Source organism: Apteryx rowi, unplaced genomic scaffold (genome assembly GCF_003343035.1).
Source record: "Apteryx rowi isolate R43461 unplaced genomic scaffold, aptRow1 scaffold_640, whole genome shotgun sequence".
Taxonomy (NCBI): Eukaryota; Metazoa; Chordata; class Aves; order Apterygiformes; family Apterygidae; genus Apteryx; species Apteryx rowi.
In genome coordinates, this window is record NW_020450917.1 from 288,886 (window position 1) to 308,186 (window position 19,301).

The 19,301-nt window shown below is 37.7% G+C and overlaps 1 protein-coding gene across 1 annotated transcript in view; it reads left to right on the plus strand.

Annotated features, from left to right (window-relative positions):
• SHROOM2 (shroom family member 2) overlaps positions 1 to 19,301 on the plus strand; it is a 136,402-nt gene that overhangs the window by 2,894 nt on the left and 114,207 nt on the right. Inside the window, exon 2 of the mRNA XM_026084475.1 lies at positions 6 to 95. Coding sequence (XP_025940260.1) covers positions 6 to 95 — 90 coding nt within the window. The remainder of the gene's footprint in view (positions 1 to 5; positions 96 to 19,301) is intronic.

Here is a 19,301-nt window from a genome sequence, read left to right on the forward strand (position 1 = left end):
ACAAGCTGGTGGAGGTGCAGCTGACCGGCGGGGCCCCCTGGGGCTTCACCCTGAAGGGCGGCCGCGAGCACGGGGAGCCCCTCATCATCACCAAGGTAAGGCGCCCGGCGGGGAGGGCGCTGTCACGGGGCCGGGGGCTGGGGGGGGGAGAGGCGCGGGCCCGGCCGGCTCCATTTTGGCGTGTGGTCGCGATGCTGGGCATGGTTGTGCCCGGCTGGTATACCGGCGCCCCCCCCCAGCCCTAACGGCGTTTCCGTGGCTGGGGCGGGGGGACACTGCAGCCTCCCCGGGCGCGGCGGAGGGGACCGGCCCCCTTGCCTCGCGGCGGTGGTTGCGCCTTGCCGCCCGGGCCGCGCCGCACCTGCGGCCGGCCGCGTCCGTTGGGGCGAGCCGTTGGGGCCGCGCGGCGCGGCGCTCGCTCCGCTGCCTGCCAAATGGGAACGGCACCGGCGGAGCCGGCTCTCCGGCGGCCGTACCTCCGCTTTTAGCGCCTGCGTTAACGCTTCCAGAGGAGTGTTTTAAAAGCGAAGCGTCCTCGTTGGCACTTGGCTCGTGGGTGGGCATGTGTGATCTGATGTGCAGGGCATGAGTTTTTGGAGGTGCAGGTAACCGGCCGGTTGAATTTCATTGCAAGAGCGTATCCAAGTAGCTTTTGGAGTGGCATGTTGTAGCGCAAAATCAACCCAGCTCAAGCTTGCGGAGCATCATCTGTTACTTCATAGCTTCTCTTATTCTCTGCTAAAACCCTGAAAAATAATTCTGTGCGCTGGTAACTGTGCACTGTGGAGAAGGTGACTGGAATGAAGGAGCTCCACTTCCTGCCCTCCACAGTTAGAGATCCTCTGCAGGGCCCTTTCCTTTCAGTCCTAGCAGAAACCAGGAGAATATAAAAGGAAAGGCTAAACCTCATTGTTCTGACACTGAGTTTTCTCTGCTGTTGTTAAACTTGCTGATGCAAAATAATTGGGGTAACCTTTTGTATCCCCCTTCTTCCTTAAACAAAAGGTCTTGTGGCTACTGACAAATCCATGCTCCAGAGATGGGGGAGGGGGATGCTCCTGGATAAATACTTCTGGGTTTTTTTCATTGCTTTTTTGTATGTCCTTGTATACCGACAACTTTAATCGCAGTGTATTGGGTATGGATAGAAGTACATCACGTTTTTCAGGAAATATTATTTGTTTGGCTGTGTTTTGACTTACGGATCATTATCCACAATAATAGTTTTGGTTATGTAGTTAAGGCAGAGTTCTTGTTGCACAGTGAAGAAACTTTAAAATGGATCCATATGTAGTTGAAAAAAACCACCCACATTAGCAAGGCACATTTCACTCAAGTTCTGTAGGAAAGAAATATATGCTTTTGGTCTACTGATCTGAATTCTCTCCTCATTTTAGAAGTACGTAAAAAATGTCAGAGGTCAACAAATCATGTTCTATCCACACCAGAAATTGCCCTCTTCTTATTTTTTGGTTGGTTTCATTGCAAGCTGTCCAACTGATTCTTTTCTACCACCCTTGAAATTCTTGTGTTATGAACTTTCCAAGTTAAGACTTCTCATACCATCTTTTTCTAGATCTCTTCCCTACTGCTGTTTTTCAAGAAAAACATTCTACATCAGAAGATGTATATGCTGAAAAATGGTTGTGCATCTGTTTGCCTCTTACCAGTATCCTGAATTACCAAGTATCAAAACTGTGAAGATCTGAGGAAAGGTGGAAAGAGCTACTTATGTATGTTTTAGCTGTCAACTGCCAAATCAAATAAGGCTTCTTTTCTGGTAATGGCTAATGCTACCTCTAGAGACTGATACTCTTGCAGTGATACTTATTTGTAATGTTACCTATGCGTTAAGTAATACACTTAAGTACTTGTGGCATGAGGATGTGGCTGTGGTGTATAAAGAGAAGTATCTGGGAATGGGAATCTTTTAAACTGGATCTGTTGCCCAAGGAATAGTTATGTGGAGCCTTGATACCTCTTGAAAATGTGCCACTGTGCAGAAGAGAAATCTTCCAAGGTTAGTGGCAGTGGACCCAGAAGAGACAACCTGGATCATTTTATGGGTTCTAAGGTTTTGGAGTGTATTTTTATTTGCAGCTGTTTAAGTATAAAGAACCAGTTCTGAAACTAGGGACTGATGCTTGTGTCACCTGTGTCCCCAGGACTCCAGTTCTTTAACTACAAAATCTTCCTCTTGGTTTGGCCCACCCATTTGTTTATTTGTTTATTTATTTATTTTTTCGTGTACAGCTTTCAGTGGTGGAAAACTACTGGAAAGAATAGCTTAGTGCAGCGTGGTTAAGAGTCCCTCATCATAGAAAGAGATGGGAAGTTTATCTCTTCTTGTTTGAGGACAGCCCTGAACTTGAGTCTTCCACTTCCTGAGTAAAAGTGCTTGATCGTTAGGCTATCATAGAAAAAGGCAATACTACTTCATCCGTACTTCCTCCTTTTCCTGTGGTGTGTCTTGCTCCCTTTTCCAGTAGGCTGATTATTGTTCAGTGTGGCATCCAAGAAAATCTACTGGACTGAACCCTTCAGAACACCTTTGGAAAAGACTTCTGATTTTGTGGACTCAAACAGTGCTTAAGTGTGAGCTTGATATTGAGCTCTGTCTCACTCAAGTCCAGCTCAGAAGGAAGATCAGTCTTTGAAGAAAGTTGCACCTTTATATAAATGTTGGGAGGTCTGTGGCTTAACTATTTCCGGCTTTCCTTAGCATATGCAGGACAACTACCATAACTGTCTGAAAAGTAGCACCTGAAAATACTATAATTGAAAGGCATTAGTAAATAAGCTTATGTTGTTCATTTTACAGCTCTTCCCCTGTAGCAGACTTCTTTGATGTTAGTTTCTCTGGTTGTGTGGATATTTCACTTGTTAGCAGGAAACAAAATGTTTTTCTAGCAATTATCTTTGGGGGACTCTGGGGCAAGGAGAGTTGCAAAAACTATTTGGGAATTTCTTGTTTTAATTGACTGGATTTCAAGTTAATAGTGTCCTTTGATCCACCAAACTACCAATAATCACTGAGAGAAAGGCATGCTAAACAGAAGAAAATCTATGTTTTCAGTCTCAGCAGGGAGATAAGCATGTGTTCAGCCACTGGAATGTTGGGAGAAAAAAATGCTTTACTCATGCAGCATGCAGGGAAAGGTCAAATTGAAGTCACACTGCTAATGCTCGGTAATAGGCTATGCCATGGGGGGGGGGGGTGATTAAGCTTCCCTCTTTCATGATATAGTTTGTTTCTGTAACTGAAACAAGACATAGAGAAATAGTCCTAAACCAGGTAGGTAGAATCTCAAGTTCATCCACCACGCAGAAGTTTTGGGGGGGTTGTTTGCTTTTTTTTTTTTTTTAAAACCTTTTTCATTGTTGCTGCAATAGGCACAGAGAAAAATGGTGCATGATACAACTTGCTCAGTCTTTAAATATAGTTGGTCTTCTGCAACTTGCCCCACCCACATGCAAGCATATTGCTGACTAATATTTAAGAAAAAAGTCTTTTCGTATTGCTATTGTGTTGCTCATTATTTTCATCTCTTAAAAAAAAAAGTACTTTACATTTTTTTTCTGATCCCTACATGTGTAGGTGATGACATTCCAAAAAATTGCCCAAAGGCAACTTGTTCTTGCCTAATTTGGTATCTTGAAAGAAAGGACTTGCTTTTTATAGTAACCTGTGTATTTCAGCAGAAGATGAAATGACTACTTTGTGGACTTTAATTAGAAGTCTTACAAGCCGTGGATCTTGTTTTTTCCTTTCTTTAAAGAAACAAAGTGAATTGGAGCATTGGAAATAATGAAAATGAAAAGTCAAGCTGCTCAAGTGTGAACCTTGTGAAAATCTCTGATAGCTACACTATCTTGATTACTTTTACTTTAAAATGACTCATCTCAGATGAACAAGTTGTAGTGTCATTCACAGCACTGGTTGTCAGTGATGGATAGAAGGCATTGGGGTAAAACTCATTTCACTTCCTATATTAACAAAATGCTTAAGAACTCTGAAATTGTTCTGCAGTCAGCATTATCCTTATTACATTAATAAATATGAAAAAATAGAGTTTGTGCTTTTCAAGAAAAATTGATATGTCATTTAAATAAATTCCTCTTTAGTATTGGTATTACAAGGGCCTACAGCCATACCTCCTCAAGTTATGATCTCATTGCAGGCTAATCAAGGCAGGGCTTGGCTGATATTTCAGCAAGATTTCCAAGTGAAACCTGGATTGTTGCTAGAAGTTGTGTTGTTGATTTAGAAGATAGAGTTCTTGTCTCCTGAATCAATGCTGAATTCATGCCCCAGCTGGAGGTACTGTCTTTCAGAGGAGAAGCACTTGGACAGACTTTCTAACCCTTATTTATTCCTCTTAATTCCATTGTACTTTCCTAAGTGTTTCTGTCTGTGGCTAGGTGCAAATTGTAATTCGTTTAACCTAATTACTAAAATTGTTTAAAGTAATGCTTCTGTACTGATCGACTGCAGAACTTTTCCATACTATCTGCATCAATTTATTATTTCAGTAATGAGTGAAATTACTACTATTTTCATTCAAGTAATCATTAAAGCTATACCTAAAAGCAATTACTTGCATTGATATACTGGAATAATATTTGAAAAAAATGCTTTAATGATGGTATGTATAACTAAAACAAAAATCCACAGTTTTATTCTCTAATATAAATACCCAATGGGTTCCCTCAAGTTAGCTGTTTGAGGTGAGCTACTTAACAATTCTTAAACCTGGGTGTGAAGCTTGATGTCCATGAAACCAGTTATTAATGGTAATCCCTGGAGACTACTGACTACTTCTAGATAAATGCATTGTCATTTGTGTAAATAGTTGGTTTATAAATTATTAGGAGCTATTGTACTGTGACTGAGAAAGAGAGTTCAATTTAGTTCTCCCCATCTTGCAAATCTTTCATTTGTTTCTTTCTTCGGTTCTAGAAAGATAACACACAAAGTAGTAGACGTCTGGTATGGGCCACACCTAGAACAAGGATCTCACCCGGCCAATCAGCAATTTAAAAAAATGTATTTATTTTCAAACTCTTGCTTACTTCTTTAATTTACTGCATTTGGGGAAAAACTGGTCCGAGTTGGACTGTCTCCTTCTTTGTGTTATTAAGTTTGATAGTATAGCAATTTTAGGTAAGGTCTGTGTATGGCAACAAAGTTTCTGTGTTAGGAATTAGGTAGCATCATGTTACTATTTATCTTTTTTCCTTGTCAGCTACGTTAAAAGTTTTTTTTTTCTTTTCAGTGTTATAAAAACAATCCGGGTTTGAGTAGTGTTTGCATTTGTGTCTGGTTGCTGGATGCAGGTCTTAATTATTGGAGGAGGGGAGTTAGTTTGCTTTGATGCAAGAAGATATTACTACTTTTTTCTTTGGTAAGCTGTTTGGCAAGAGAGTGCTCTCAGTTTAGCACTTTAGTTACTGTTGAATAAAGGGTTTTTTTGTTTGTTTGTTTTTGTTTTTTTGACTGTTAGCTTATTGGCAGAATTATGCCAATGACTTGCACATGTGTTGTGAGTGGTCCAACTTTGGAAGTCTGAAGCTCTAAGCAGGTTGTTTTGGCAACAGCATTAACAGGTAAAGTGCCACCGGTATTGGAAATTCTATTTTAAAGTTAGCATGGGTATTGCTACATTGTGATATACAAACTAAAATGAGAAATGTACAATATAGTTGAAATGAGAGGATGAGTGGAAAGGCTTGTGACTTGAAAAGTTTCAAGTCAGTTTAATGACAGGCTTAGAAGGCAGCAGTCTGAGAGGACCATATTAAAAATGGTGTGTATACTTGCAGTACTGAAACAATGCTTGTTTTTCCTTTGCACATTCCTCACTACCTCTATATGACAGAAATCATTCTGAGAAGGAGTCAGAATGCTGCGTTTAAAAACCAAACAAAGAAACTTCCTTATGATAAGTAAACTTTTAACTTCTGAACCTACCAGTTACTTCCAAATTGCTTGCTTTCTTCTCCTCTGTGTTTCCCACTCATAGCTACTTAGGGAAAAAATGTCAAATCTACCATGATTTCTAATTAAAAACAGAACGCAAACAAAAACATTCACATCTGTTAAGTCTGGCAGAAGAATTGGTGGGTTTTGTAAGAATAGTTACTGCAATAGGCGTTAGAGGGCAAAATTGCCTATCCATTCGAATGTTTATTAATTTGATCTATTTAAAGGATGGTTTAAACTTGTTTTGTTGTTAGTCTGTTGCTACTTTTCAGTATGAATTTTGGATGTCACCATAAGCAATGAGTGGTAGCATTAACATAACAATAAAAGACCAGCAAGAGACCTCTAGGTATTGCTTATTGTTGCCAGAGGATTGCCAAAAATGCCATTTATTACTTAGTTATACATCATGTTTGTTTTTTGTTTGTGTTTCTTAAGAGGAAAAAACAGTGTGGGTTTGTGTGGTGTTTATGCATATGATACATATGTAGTCTATTGAACAAAGCATATATTTTTTCCAGTAGAACTTGATTCATTGTGTGTTCTCCCACTTAATGCATATTTAAAGTAAGGGAGTGTGGAAAGAACAAGGTAAATGGGAAATGAAACCTGGTCATGAATAGATTAGAGCAAACAACTGTTTAGTAGTGACCGAGCCAATATTATGTCACTTACCTGAGCTCTCTTTCTTGAGGAAAGCCATTTCTGTTTAGGCCCTTCATATGGCCTTGTGATTGATACAGAGAATATCTAATGTGTGTATGGATCTAGTTCTGTGGCTCATTTCATTACTGAAAATTGAGACAGGTCCCAGCCATTAAGCAGAATTTTTGTGTGTTGTACATTTAAAGGATATTGTGCATGAAGAGTTTCTCAGAAGGGATAATGTAAAAATTGGTGCAGTTATGCTGAGACTTCATCCATTTAATCTATGCAAAATTGCTCCTTATTTTCAGTGTTTTGAGCCTATTTGACTTAAGGTCAACTGAAGATTTCCTTTTTTTTTTTTACTATATATTAAGAAAAGTATCGATGCCTCTGTAAAGCCAATGAAAGTCTTTCCATTTTTTTTTGCTTACTTTTAAAGTAAGAAACACAATTTGGCAGCCTTCTAATTCCACATAGGACAATGTTTTTAGTTTCCTAAAGATTGTGCAGCAGGCTTTTTTATTATTATTATTGTTATTATTTTAGAATAACATTCCCACTCTGGCTATGGATTTTAGTAGTTCTAATTTTTGTGCTTCCTGTAACTTAGCGAATATTGTCAAGCTATAGCAAAACAGATTTTAAGGTTTACAGAGTGGACCACTAAATGCATTTTGGTTAAAAAGTTGGCAAAAGTTCTATGATTTGAAGTATAACCAGTTTTTAAATTCAGAGGGTTTCTGAAAATCAACTTAGCAGTTTACTTATAGGATGTTTGTATCCTTTATATATACTTTACCAAACAGCAGACTTCTGGTGGTGTTCACCTAGACTTAAGTTAAATGTCTAGCAGAAGTAGGTATCTTTGGAAAGTGATTGTAGTGTTTAAATTAGACATAATTTAGGTGCTCTGAATTGCTTTTGGAAGGTGCCTACCATTTGCTGTCAACTATGTAAGAAGCTGAGGAAACCTGTGTTTCCTTGATACGTACCTAGGTGCCTGTACCGGGTACCTAAAGTTAGATGAAATATACTCAAGCAAGATTATTGTCTGTTTATTTGCAATGTGTGTGGCTTTAGCTAAAACTGTGGGAAAATTCTTTATTCTTCTCATTGTGCTTTGTTTCTGAACATCACAAGAACATAACTTTCCAGCTTGATTTATCAAGCTAATCAGATGAGAATCATAACCTACCAAGGACTATGTTTGCAAAGCTGGGAGAGAGTTTCCTTCCCCTCCTCCCCCACCCTGTAAGTTAATACAGTATCAGTACTCAGTATTGAATTAATTCAGAACATTCTTGGTAAGCACAGGTCAGGTCACAAAGATAAGAGAATAGTTTCTGGAATGTAACAAGTAATTGGGGGATCTTTTCAGTGGCCTTTACATGTACCTGAAGGTCATTGTGGAATGCCAGATTCCCCAAAAGAGAATGAGCCTACTATTTGATAAATGTTAGAAATGCAACAAATTATGGCTTTGAGAAATTAAACAACTTGTTAGGTACACAATTCTTAAGTTGGATTGTAAAGAATAGAATACTCCCTTTATAGAAAAAATGGAAATACATGAAGTAAAATAAAAACACATGGACTAGAGTGTTTGACACTATAGAAGAGCTGGTTATTTCAAAGTTCTTCTGAATCTTGATGAAATAGCAAAATTGATTGGAAACTTTAAGCTCTGTAGGAAGGTGCTTAGTAGCATTGGCATCGAGGGGTAGGCTCCAAATCTTGTGTTACTGTATTTCTTCCCCCTATTCCATTTAAAAAAGAAGCCCTTACCTCTGCTACCAGCCCAGCTTTTTCCCCCCTCCAAGTCTCTTTCTTTCCATTTCTAAATTACTATTCTTAAGAATTATTTAAATTCTACTAATTTATCAACATATATCAACTCTGATGTTTGGGGTAGGAAATATGTTGTCATGTTTCTTGGATACATAGTTTCTAAGGAAATGTGCATACTGGAGCATTTTGAAAGACAGAGTAGCCAATTGTTTAAGGGTAGTATAAAAGTGCAAAAAATAATTCTCAGTGACTGAAGGTTGGAAATGGAGAATATGAGATCTCTACTGAAGTGGCTGAGAGCTCCAGGCTGTCTCCCTTTGGGTAATAACAGTGTGATTTCATCCCTTCTTGCAAACACTTTTCAAAGTGAAATGCCTTGTAGAAAGCAGTTGGATCATGATTAAGGGTCCTTTCGTTGTTGTGGGTGTAGGTGACCCTATCTGTGATACTTTCTTTGCTCCATAGCAAAGAGCTTGAGTTCTTGGCTATTCTGTCAACCTTGTTTCCAAGATTTAGGCTACTTTTGTACCACAGTTTTGAGTTCCCTGGCCAGGTGGGAGTTCAGACCTTTGCTGTGTGTTCATATATCGTCTAGTACAATGGGATATTTAGTTTTATGGTAATAACAGAGGTAGATATCTCTGATCGATTTGAAAGAGATTGTCAGAATGTTCTTGCTGATGTGGGAAGTTGAATTCAATTTTGTTATACTGAAAGTGTAGCATAACCCTCTGAAATTAATTTAGAGCTTTATTTTAATGGTAACTAACAAACTTCTGCCTCAGTTGTACTTTTTTTAAATGGAAAGAGATCCAAGCATTACTAAAACTTACTTAAAATCCAGAGCCTTTTGAAATGGCCAGATACTTTATTTTTAGAGAAATAAGTCCTTCATCCTCAGTCATTCTGTTATATTCTCTCTGTAGTGGGCTTGTATTGAATTCTGAATAACTGAAGTGGAGAGGTACCCATCCATGGTGAGCATGAGAGTGCAATACCTTTGTTCAAAATTGAGGCATAGGTACCTACTGCTGTACTCAAAATTGCAGCTTCAGTACTCTTCTTCAGTGAAATTGCTACTTGTTCCCCAAATCCCTTCACAAAGCCAGATTATTTTGGATTTTTTTCTATCTCTTGAGATGAAACATACTTTGTTATAGACTTGCTTTAAAAGCTTCCAACATAAACCATGAAACAAAGCAGTATCTCCCAGTTTCCCAAATATGTGTAAAATTATTCAGCATCCTTTAGGAAATAAACCTCTGATGCTGATTCAGTGAATACTCTAAAAAATTATTGTTGGGGATGGCGGTTAACAATATTTTATTTGGAAGTTGCGTATTGTCAGTAAAACATAATCATTTAAGAGAGTATTGTAGAAACATGATTTCATGGTAAAAGAAGTGAAATGCTTTCTACACAGTATCAGTTAGTCATCATCATTAATTTTCTTAAACAAATGAGATGCAAAAATAGGTTTGTGGGTGTCTAGCTGGCTGATGTCTGATATAACCAATACTCCAACTCCTGATGAATATTTAGCTTCTGGAGGAAAAAAAAACCTACAGTATGGTAAATTGCTTTTTTTGCTCTATAAATACATATTTTCTTGATCTGGAAGAAAGGACAACATTATATTTTCATAAGAGGCGATTGCAGTTGCTATTTTTTGGTAAGGGATAAGAAAGCATCCTTTTCACAATCATTCATTTAAATAAAAAAGATGAAAATGCATTGTATTGGCATAAGGTGTTTTGTTTTATGTATTTTTATATGGAAAGACACAAGTTCAGGGAAAACTTTAAGCTTCATGTATTTGTTAAATATAATATCTATAATTAAGACTAGATTTTAGAGAACTATGCTTTCAAAATTAAGGTTTTATTTAAACAATTTGTGATCTATTACTTATATGACAGCACTTCAGTAAAGTGTATTTATTTCTAAATATAAAGACTGCTGTAAAATTAAAAGTCAATGTTTTGTTGCAAGGCTGGAAGAGAATCTAGTATTTATTTAACATCTTAAATGCTGTTCTGATGCCATATGGTTATTTCTACTTTTTCAAAATTGCTAGGGCAAATTTTAAAGCTCTATGATAAACTTTCCCCCTCTTTTAAACTATGTATTTCTAGTATGTGCAAGAATTCCTGTAGTTCCTATTCTTCTTCCTTTCTCCTGTTTTGTAAAAGGGAAAAAAATCCATCATTTTGCTCCCCAGTTTATAAAACTTAAATTCCAGTGATATATTAGTAAAATAAATGTTATTTCTACAGTCTTCACCTTCTGGAAACTTTTCTGGCTCCTGGGGGAGGTGGCTATCCAGAGCAGGGAGGAGGGTTGTGCATTTCCCTATCACACCTTTGACACCTGTGTAGTTTCTGTGATTGCTCAATCTGATGGTAGGGAGGGGTGTTAGGCAAGGCTTGTGTTGCTCAACTGAATTTCTTCTGTCTGATTAAGGAAAACCTTGTCTAAAAAATATAGCCATGACCTAATATGTCAAAGGTGTAGGTGATTAAAATGTGACAGTAGAGAGGCATGTGGTGCCTTGGTGGGTTTTTTGGTTCCATGAAGCAAGCAGCAAGTCTGAGGTTTACAAAACTTCAAAACAACCATGTGAGAAGCATTGGAGGAACTGAAAATGTTAGTGAATTGGAAATTGGGAGACCTATTAAATAAATTGCCCATTTTGCCACAGATAGCTTGTGTGCCTGTGCACAGTTGTATGGCATCTTTGCCTCAGTCTCCAGTGGTTGAATAGGAATAACAGTTTCCCTGTTTAGCAAGGGTCCATTTCTCATGGAATAGACCTGAGACCAAACGTGCTGAAATATTATGGTGATGAAGACTTTATAGTTGTTATAGTAAAAACCCAAACCCAAATATATGGAAAACCTGGGAGTATGTAAAAACAGTCTTCCTAAAAGGCTATAATTGTGCAATTCAGTCAGGAATAAATCCTTCACAACAGAAAACAATGCTTAATGCTTGTGTATCTCCAGCATTCTTCTTAAATAATGTACTGAAGTGAGCAATTAGATGTTGCTTCACAAAATTAAACTTTACTACCTACCCAAAATGCGCAGATGCTCTGATTGCATCTGAAAAGTAGGAAAGATTAATGGAGTGAGAGAGTCTGTCAGCACTTCAATGAGAGGAAAAAAACCTGATACAGTCTTCTTATAGGAAAGGCCAACCAGACATTTGACTCTGTGAGATTTGAAACATTTGTTAAGCAATAAAGCTTCATAAGAAAATAGATTTTGTAGTCAAAACATATGGTTCTGCTGACCATTTGAATTTCCTTTGATTTCTCATGGCTGTGACTTGCTTACAATTCCTTGATGGAAGTGTCCTGTCAGTGGCTTAAAGTGGTAACATGGCTTATCATCTTTAAGATGATAACATAGGATAAAAGTTTCAGTAGAATGAAGGGAATGTGTATGTGTTTTTTCTCTAACTGAAGCTGAACTTAAAAATTTAGTTTCTTCATCTGCACGTTACCAGAACTAACTGGAGGTTCCTGTTTGCTCCAGTACGTTGTATCAATGTTTTATACAATCATTCCTTAACCGATTTCAACCTAAAGGTGTTGGGCTTGCTCAGACTTCCCATTTGAAATCCAGTGCTGCAAACAGTAGGTCTTTAGAAACCTAGTTTATTTTGTCGGAAACTGACTGGGGAAATGTTGCATGAGCAATTTAATTAGCAGATCAGAGGGAGTGGAGATGAGCAGCAGGGAGTGGCAACACTGGTTTGCAGTCACACACCCTGCAATGGCTTACAGACCATCGTCCCACTGATTTGCGGTGGAAATCACTCTGAAATACAGAAGTCACTTTAGACAATACGAGATAAGCACTGTGACTCATTTTCTTTAATGAGCATTCGAAATGCAGACCTGTACTCTTTCTTCATTTCATAATTCCCAAAAATGCATCCAGCCCTCCTGCCTCTTCTGAGGACAAAATGGCCGCTAATGGTTACTAAGATCCTGGTAAAAGGAAAATGCTTTTGCTTGTTTTTATCTTTGATTACATTAAATACTTCAAATGTGAACTTCTAGGTGAACGTTTGCTAAATCAACACTAAGTTGAGTAATGACACATTACAACCAGGTCTGGATCTGTTGTGGGTACCTCCTTGTCTTGATGGTTGGAATTTTCTGGGATATTTGATTGCTACTGATTACAGTTCCTTATGGCCATTTTTTTTTTTTTTTGAATTCTGGAGAAATTTCTGTGAGAAATTTTTGTGCAGCTCTTTTTGGAATTAAATAAAAAAATTGATTGTATACCTTTTAATAACACTTAACCCATTAATACTTCTAGGGATTACCTCTTATTTAAATAGTTTTGGATTTTGGAGAAAAAAGTCTTTTTGTAGATTTGTTGAGCTTTTTTGTACCAGATTCAGTGCTAATTTAGAAAGTATAAATCTTTTTAACTTCTTGGCCACTGGAAAGCTGCATCTAGACCTAGACTGTTACAAACCATTCCAAATGAAATTCTCCAGGGATGCATTCGGCTCTATTAATGATGAAACTGGCTTCTAACTTCTAAATCATTTAACAGTTAAAGTCAGTGTTCTGAAAATCAGCCTGTCCCTCCTCCTATTCCCTCCTCCTCCCGCCCCCCCCCCAAGAAAACCCAAATCAAATCACAGTCTTCAGGTATGGAACTGTATCTCCCTTTTGCCCTAAATGGATGAGGGGGAGGAAAAAGTATACGATTTGACTGTGAAATTTAAAATGTTATCATGTATGCTTGTGAGGAAGATGAGTTAAGGTTGCATATATAACATCATCTTAATTTCAGAATTCTCAAATGATTCTATGGAGCGATTTCCTCTGTAATTTTGATGTTTTCTTAATAGTGTGTCTGTATGTATGTGTATTGACCGGTTTGGCATTTATTGTTGTTTTAAAGCAGATGAGAAAAAAATATGATATCCTAGTGGAAACAATGTAATTTTATCAACTGAACTGCAGCTGCTAACAAGAGCAATGATAGGTGGTTGTTCCCTGCAGGGGTCAATACTAGAGGGGAACTGGGTGTCTTGCCCACTAGGTTTAGGCTTTCTCCACTGCCAAGGGCATGTTGTGATTCAAGATATCTGTTTCCAGGTTCTGGAGGGAGCATGTTGTAGCTGCCTCTTTTTTTCTTCCCAATACTTGATTGTAGCCTTTTCTGAATTTCCTTTAACATATTCCAGTCTTGCCTCTTTCTTGCCTAGGAGCCTTTATTCCTTATTATTCTCCTCACCTGCGTGGTTCTGGACTCCATTCAACAGATGAAAACAGCTGAAACTACCAGTTTCTCTTGTTCTGTTATTTCTATCCCTAGCTCTGAATCTGGTTTACCTTGGTCAGCTGTGTGCGGTTTGGCTTACATGGCCTCCCTCCTTTTTCCTTGTCACCTCTCTGCTTAAACCCCCAAGCCTACGAAGTGTTTACCATGGCAGATCCCTTCAGAGGACTTACACTCAGCTGAGACTTCTACTAGCCGAGCACTTTCAAAGGTGTTTAACTCAGGCAACACAAGGCGTATATGCATGTAGACATGTGAACATACTGGACTCTGTCAAATATACCCTTTTTATTGAAGCAGAAAGCATTAGAGTTTTTCAAATTACATGTTTTCAGTTGTTTTTTTTAACACAGGCATTTGTTTCTTGATTTGTTTCTTGGAACCGGATGAACCATTTCAGTTTAAATTTAACAAAATAATTGGGTTTGAGGCTGACGTGCAGAAAGAACACATTCTGCCTAACTGATTAAAGTATGGCGAATTCATCAGCCACTGAAAGAAAACATGGTCTCACAATGGGAAGCATCAGACAACTTTATGGTCAGTGAAGTGGCCAATACCACTGATGGTTAATTAAAGAAATGGGTCTTGGAGTAGGATAAGGACAGAAAATGTTTTTTGTCAAACCATGGCTTAGATACCAATTTATTAAAAAGGCATAATATAGAAATTAGAGCAACAAAAAGAGGTCTACACTTGTTTGTATTGAAATATATGATATAATGACTAGGCACTGGAGAACTGAGAGGAAGAGCAGTGTGTTTTGGGTTTTGTTGGTGGTGGTGGTGGTGTAGCTGTGTTTGAAATTTATCCATCTGCTTTCTGGATTCAAAGCCAGAGTACATATAAAAGACTGTGACCTGGAAAAGTATCCTGAATATTGGTGTGCAACAGAGCACATCAGTTTTCTCTATTACTGCAACTTGTGCAGCCAAGATGTTGTCTCATTTAGTTTTGGTTTATCTGAGATTTAGTTTTGAAGAGAAGTGTGTCTAGCTAGGTTAGTGAATGTTTTGCAGTGTTTGATGGTAGTTGTCCAGGTGATGCTTAAACTGTAGCAAAGAACCAGAAGAATGTCTCCTTTTTGAGATATTCTGAGAGTTATTTCTCTTTCTGATTAGTCTGTGAGTTGAGGCAGGAGGGGAATGACTAACTAGTTATGCATTTATAAAACAACTTGCTTTGATATATAATGACAGAAAGGGAATTTTCCCTTCTTGAGCACATATTATTCAAACCTTACAGTTTTGGAAGGAAAGCAGGGACACCTTATCGCCTCTGGTGCATTCAAGCATTTTGTATTTATGAGTTTAAAAGAAAGTGAGTTTCAAATGCATTTTGTTTTATCTGATTTAAGTTCCCAGATACACTTCCTGAATTGACCAAAATTCTGATAATGAATACCAGTTTCTTCAAAGGTTTCAAGATTATGTATTTGAAATTAAATCTCTAAGTTAATAAGCTTTAATTTCTGAAAGCCAGACCTCAATCTCAAAGCACTGAAAATAAATCTCTGAGCTGTATCTTTGTTAATAGCCCTTGTTTAATGCAGTGCAATCTGTGGCCATGGAATGGGTACAGAAAGCAATGACTCTAAAAAGAGCCGAGATTCAACTTCACATGTGAAGTTAAACATCTGAGACTTAAGATGCAGTGCCATCGTGAAAAAGAGAGAATGTGATCCTCTGTTTTTTAAACAAGAGTACAGTCACCATAAATAGGAGGTGCTTTTTTGGCCTCTGTAACTTGCCTCACTGACAGTTGATACAGACTTCCAGTTTATAAAGAGGACGTTGAAAATTGACTAATGTGCTGGAAAGAGGTATATCATTCACTTGAAAACTGAAAATGTATTTTACTGATGGAAATTGAAAAAATACCCATCCTATTAGCTTTATCAAAAGAAGTTTGACTCTACTGTGTATACATCTGCACAAAACCAAAACAGAAGATGTTTTTAATCTAGCATACATGAAGACTTGCCATGTTTGAAATAACTGTAATAGCTGTTAACCTGAAGAGGAAACTTCCAAGGCAAGTGTAGATTCCATATTGCTTAATGTTTTTCTGAAAGGTACTTGCTTCATCTAAAAAAAGTTATTGGACTCCGTGTCAAGGTACTTGAATGAAAGCAGATCAGAAATAATGTTGGATTGTGATCTGACAGAGGCTTTTGGCCTTTTCTGCATTCATAGATTCAGGGAAGTCAGATCTTCTGAAATGAGACTGCATTGTAATATCTACCTCAAGCCCTTGGACTTGGAGCTCTAAGAAAAAAGTGAACAGGAATCATTGCTGCCTTAAATATTTATATTCAGCCATCTGATTTGTTGATATGTACTCTAATCATATACCCAGCAATTCTTAAAACAGAATCTATGATATTGCGTGAACAAGACCTGTCAGTTGGAATCCAGATTCTCTGAAGAATCAGGAGGTGATTTGGAGAAAATTTGTAAGGTCTATTTTTAAAATAGACATTTCTGCTCTAGGAAATACATTTTTCTGATGCGTTAACTAACTTAAGAGGAATACCTAAAGCATTAATCCTGTAATGTTAACAAGTAACATTAACAGATACTTGTTTTGTGAAAAAGCAGAAGTGGACATTGGGATTCTAAGCCAAAAAGTTTGAAATTGTATGATGGTAGAGTAAACGTTAGTGAACTGTAGGACCTGTAGTGTGTAAAATCCATTAATTGGTCACAGAGGAACAGAATGGTGAAACTATTTGGACTGATATTGTTCAGGTTAAGTGCAGGAAGAAATGGTTTTTATTTTGTATTGCATCCTGTTTGCAGGATACTCAGATGAAAATATGTGGCTTTGTTGGTAGTTAAACACAGCTTTGGAACCTCTGTTTTTTCATGATCATAAGATTGTTTATATAAGATATGAAATCAGATCTCACTCTGAAATTAAACAGTATTTTCATTCATCTGTTAAACTTCTGATGACTTTTGGCATTAGGGTGGGTAAAACTGTGAATTTCTTCTGTCATTCCTTATGTTTTTTTTCCCTTTTTCTTTTTTTAAATGACAAGAATTTCTTCAGGAGTGCTGGAAAAATTGTTAAGTTTACTTAGACACAAGTTGTAATTAAATGATTCTACTTAATGTCTGTTTCTATATTTTGCATTATTTCCCATTCTCACTAGTGATTCTTAACCTTATATTTAGCATCATGTTAGTGTTTAGAGGTAAAGCTTTCTTTTTAGGTTTGTCTCTGAAGTGTAGTAAACTCTTAAATCTACTCATTCTGTTTTCAAAGAGCCCATCCTACCAGTGAAAATAAAAGCCCTGTAAAATATTTTGGCTTGAAAAACAATGAAATCCCTTTTTGTCTGCCTAAAAATCTCCATCAGTCACAAGGTTGTTACTGTGGTGTTATTGATTTGTCTGTGCTCTTAGAAAAAATGGAAATACTCATTGCATGCTGAAAACAATAGAATAGCATGAGGAAGAATGAGCTTGGATGGGTTGAAGTGCCTCCAATTCTGTTTTTATCTGTAGAACAGCTTTATTTTGCTCCTTGAAGCATGTTGGCAGACGGTTCAACTAAGAAGATGCTGCAAGTAGTGACATGGAGATAGAAAAAAATATTTGAAGCAGACTTAATACCAGTGCAATAACATGCTGTGTATTGCTCAAAGGTAAGCTAAACAAGCACCGATTAGAGAACTGTACAGTAGAAGTGAAGCATTTTCTGGAAAACTTGATCTGGTTCTTCTGGTTCCTGTGCACTTAATGTCAAACATTATCTGTGTTTACTGCCAGCAGTATGTATTCTAAGTGAAAAATATCCTAGAGCCCTCTATTTCTTAATATTGATGGACAGAATAACCACTTCCATAACTCTAGTAAGGCTGAGCAGCTACTCTCACTTATGCAAAATGGCCAAAAACATGTGGAAGCTACCTGCAACATGGTAACATTCATTGTCAAGTAATGTTGCTGGCCGGGAAAAACTGATGCTCAGGTACACTACCTGCAGGGTGCCCTTGGGGTCTTTGGCATTAGAGCCATTGTCTTTAATGTATGCAATGTAATGCAGGAGCACTAGCCTGCAAGTTTTTCACTTGGTCCACCTGCAAGAATTGCACTGAAGTCAGCAGGTTGTGGATTTTGGACCCTTGCGTAACTAGTGACTGTCTCCACTAACGATGACCTCCCCCTTTTCATAAGAAATGGAAAATACATAACTAACTGTGCAGTATAATGCCTGGTGTTCTGAAAGATGGTCATCTAGCAATAAAATGAGTGGATGCACCACGTTCTCTGGTGATGTGAAATCTGCTTCCCCGTAGCAAAACAAGATGTAGCTCCTCCATTCTTGTAGGTTGCCTGTTTAGATTGTAAACTAAACAGAAGAATTAAAGCCTAAGTTTGTTGACTTTGACTTTCCTTGAGTAATACGTTATAGACTTCACATGGAAAGTTAAACAAAAAGTGCATGAGATTCAGTGCTTGCAGAAAATGTTGATGTGCTTTTTTCCATTGATATATTCTTTGAAGATTGAAGTGTAAATTTCAACTTGAATCTGAGCTCTAGCAGTAGCACTGGTGAAAATAAACTTCAGTTTATTCTGCTGAGAAAGAGAGTTCAGTGCCATCTTTCCAATATTTGTGAGAAGAATCAACTTCTCAGTCTGCCAGAGCAACAGCATGCTAGAAGCCGCCTGAAGAATAGAATAACAAACTCTCTGAAATGTTACAAATATGTAACTTCTTGAAGGTGAAAACTTGAGCTCTGGTAAATGCTCACGACACACCTGTGTGGTGTGGTATTTCACAGTTCCAGAAAACCCAATGATCTGCTGGGTGGTGGAGACCTGAGTGGGTGTGCAGGACATTGGAAGTGATTGTACAAGAACGATCAAAATGACATCAGTGTGTGGTCATCCTGGTGGCTGTATCAGTTGCATGCTTGTAATTCTCACAAGGAAAGCTTCCTGAGGGAGCCTATGTCTCATTTATAAATGGTCCTTCTGTCATCGCCTGACTGGAGTTGGCTTTACAGCTCCTTGAGTATGGGAGGTGTGTCAAGGAATTTTGTTTCTTGTTGCTTTGTAGCTTCAGAGAGAAAGATCTGCAGGAAATAAACATGGCCAATATGTTTGCAAAAGTGATAAGCTCTTAACATGTAGGTTAGGAACCTTAATGATATATTGGGCATCCCACTGATGAGGAAAAAAATCTTCATCTTGCCAATCAAAGATTTCATCAAGCACTAGACATATTTTTCTTGATTTTCTGTAGTCCCTGTATAATGATCATTGCAGGAAAATTTCCCTGTATTCTCAGAGCAGCTTCCTTTTCCCTATTCAAATAATGAAGGTGGTTTTATTTCACATTTTAAATTTCATGCATTTTAAGGGAACCAATATTTTAGTGCTAAAAGTGAATATCCTTCTGGTTCACAAGGGAAAACTTAGTTGTAGGATAACTGGAAAATTTAGGAGAACACTAATTTCAATTACAGTTATGTTGCCTTAAAAGATTCCTGTTATTTTGTTTAAGTGAGCATTTATGGAATCATAGCAGGTAAGAAGAAAGCCTGCATGAACTGTT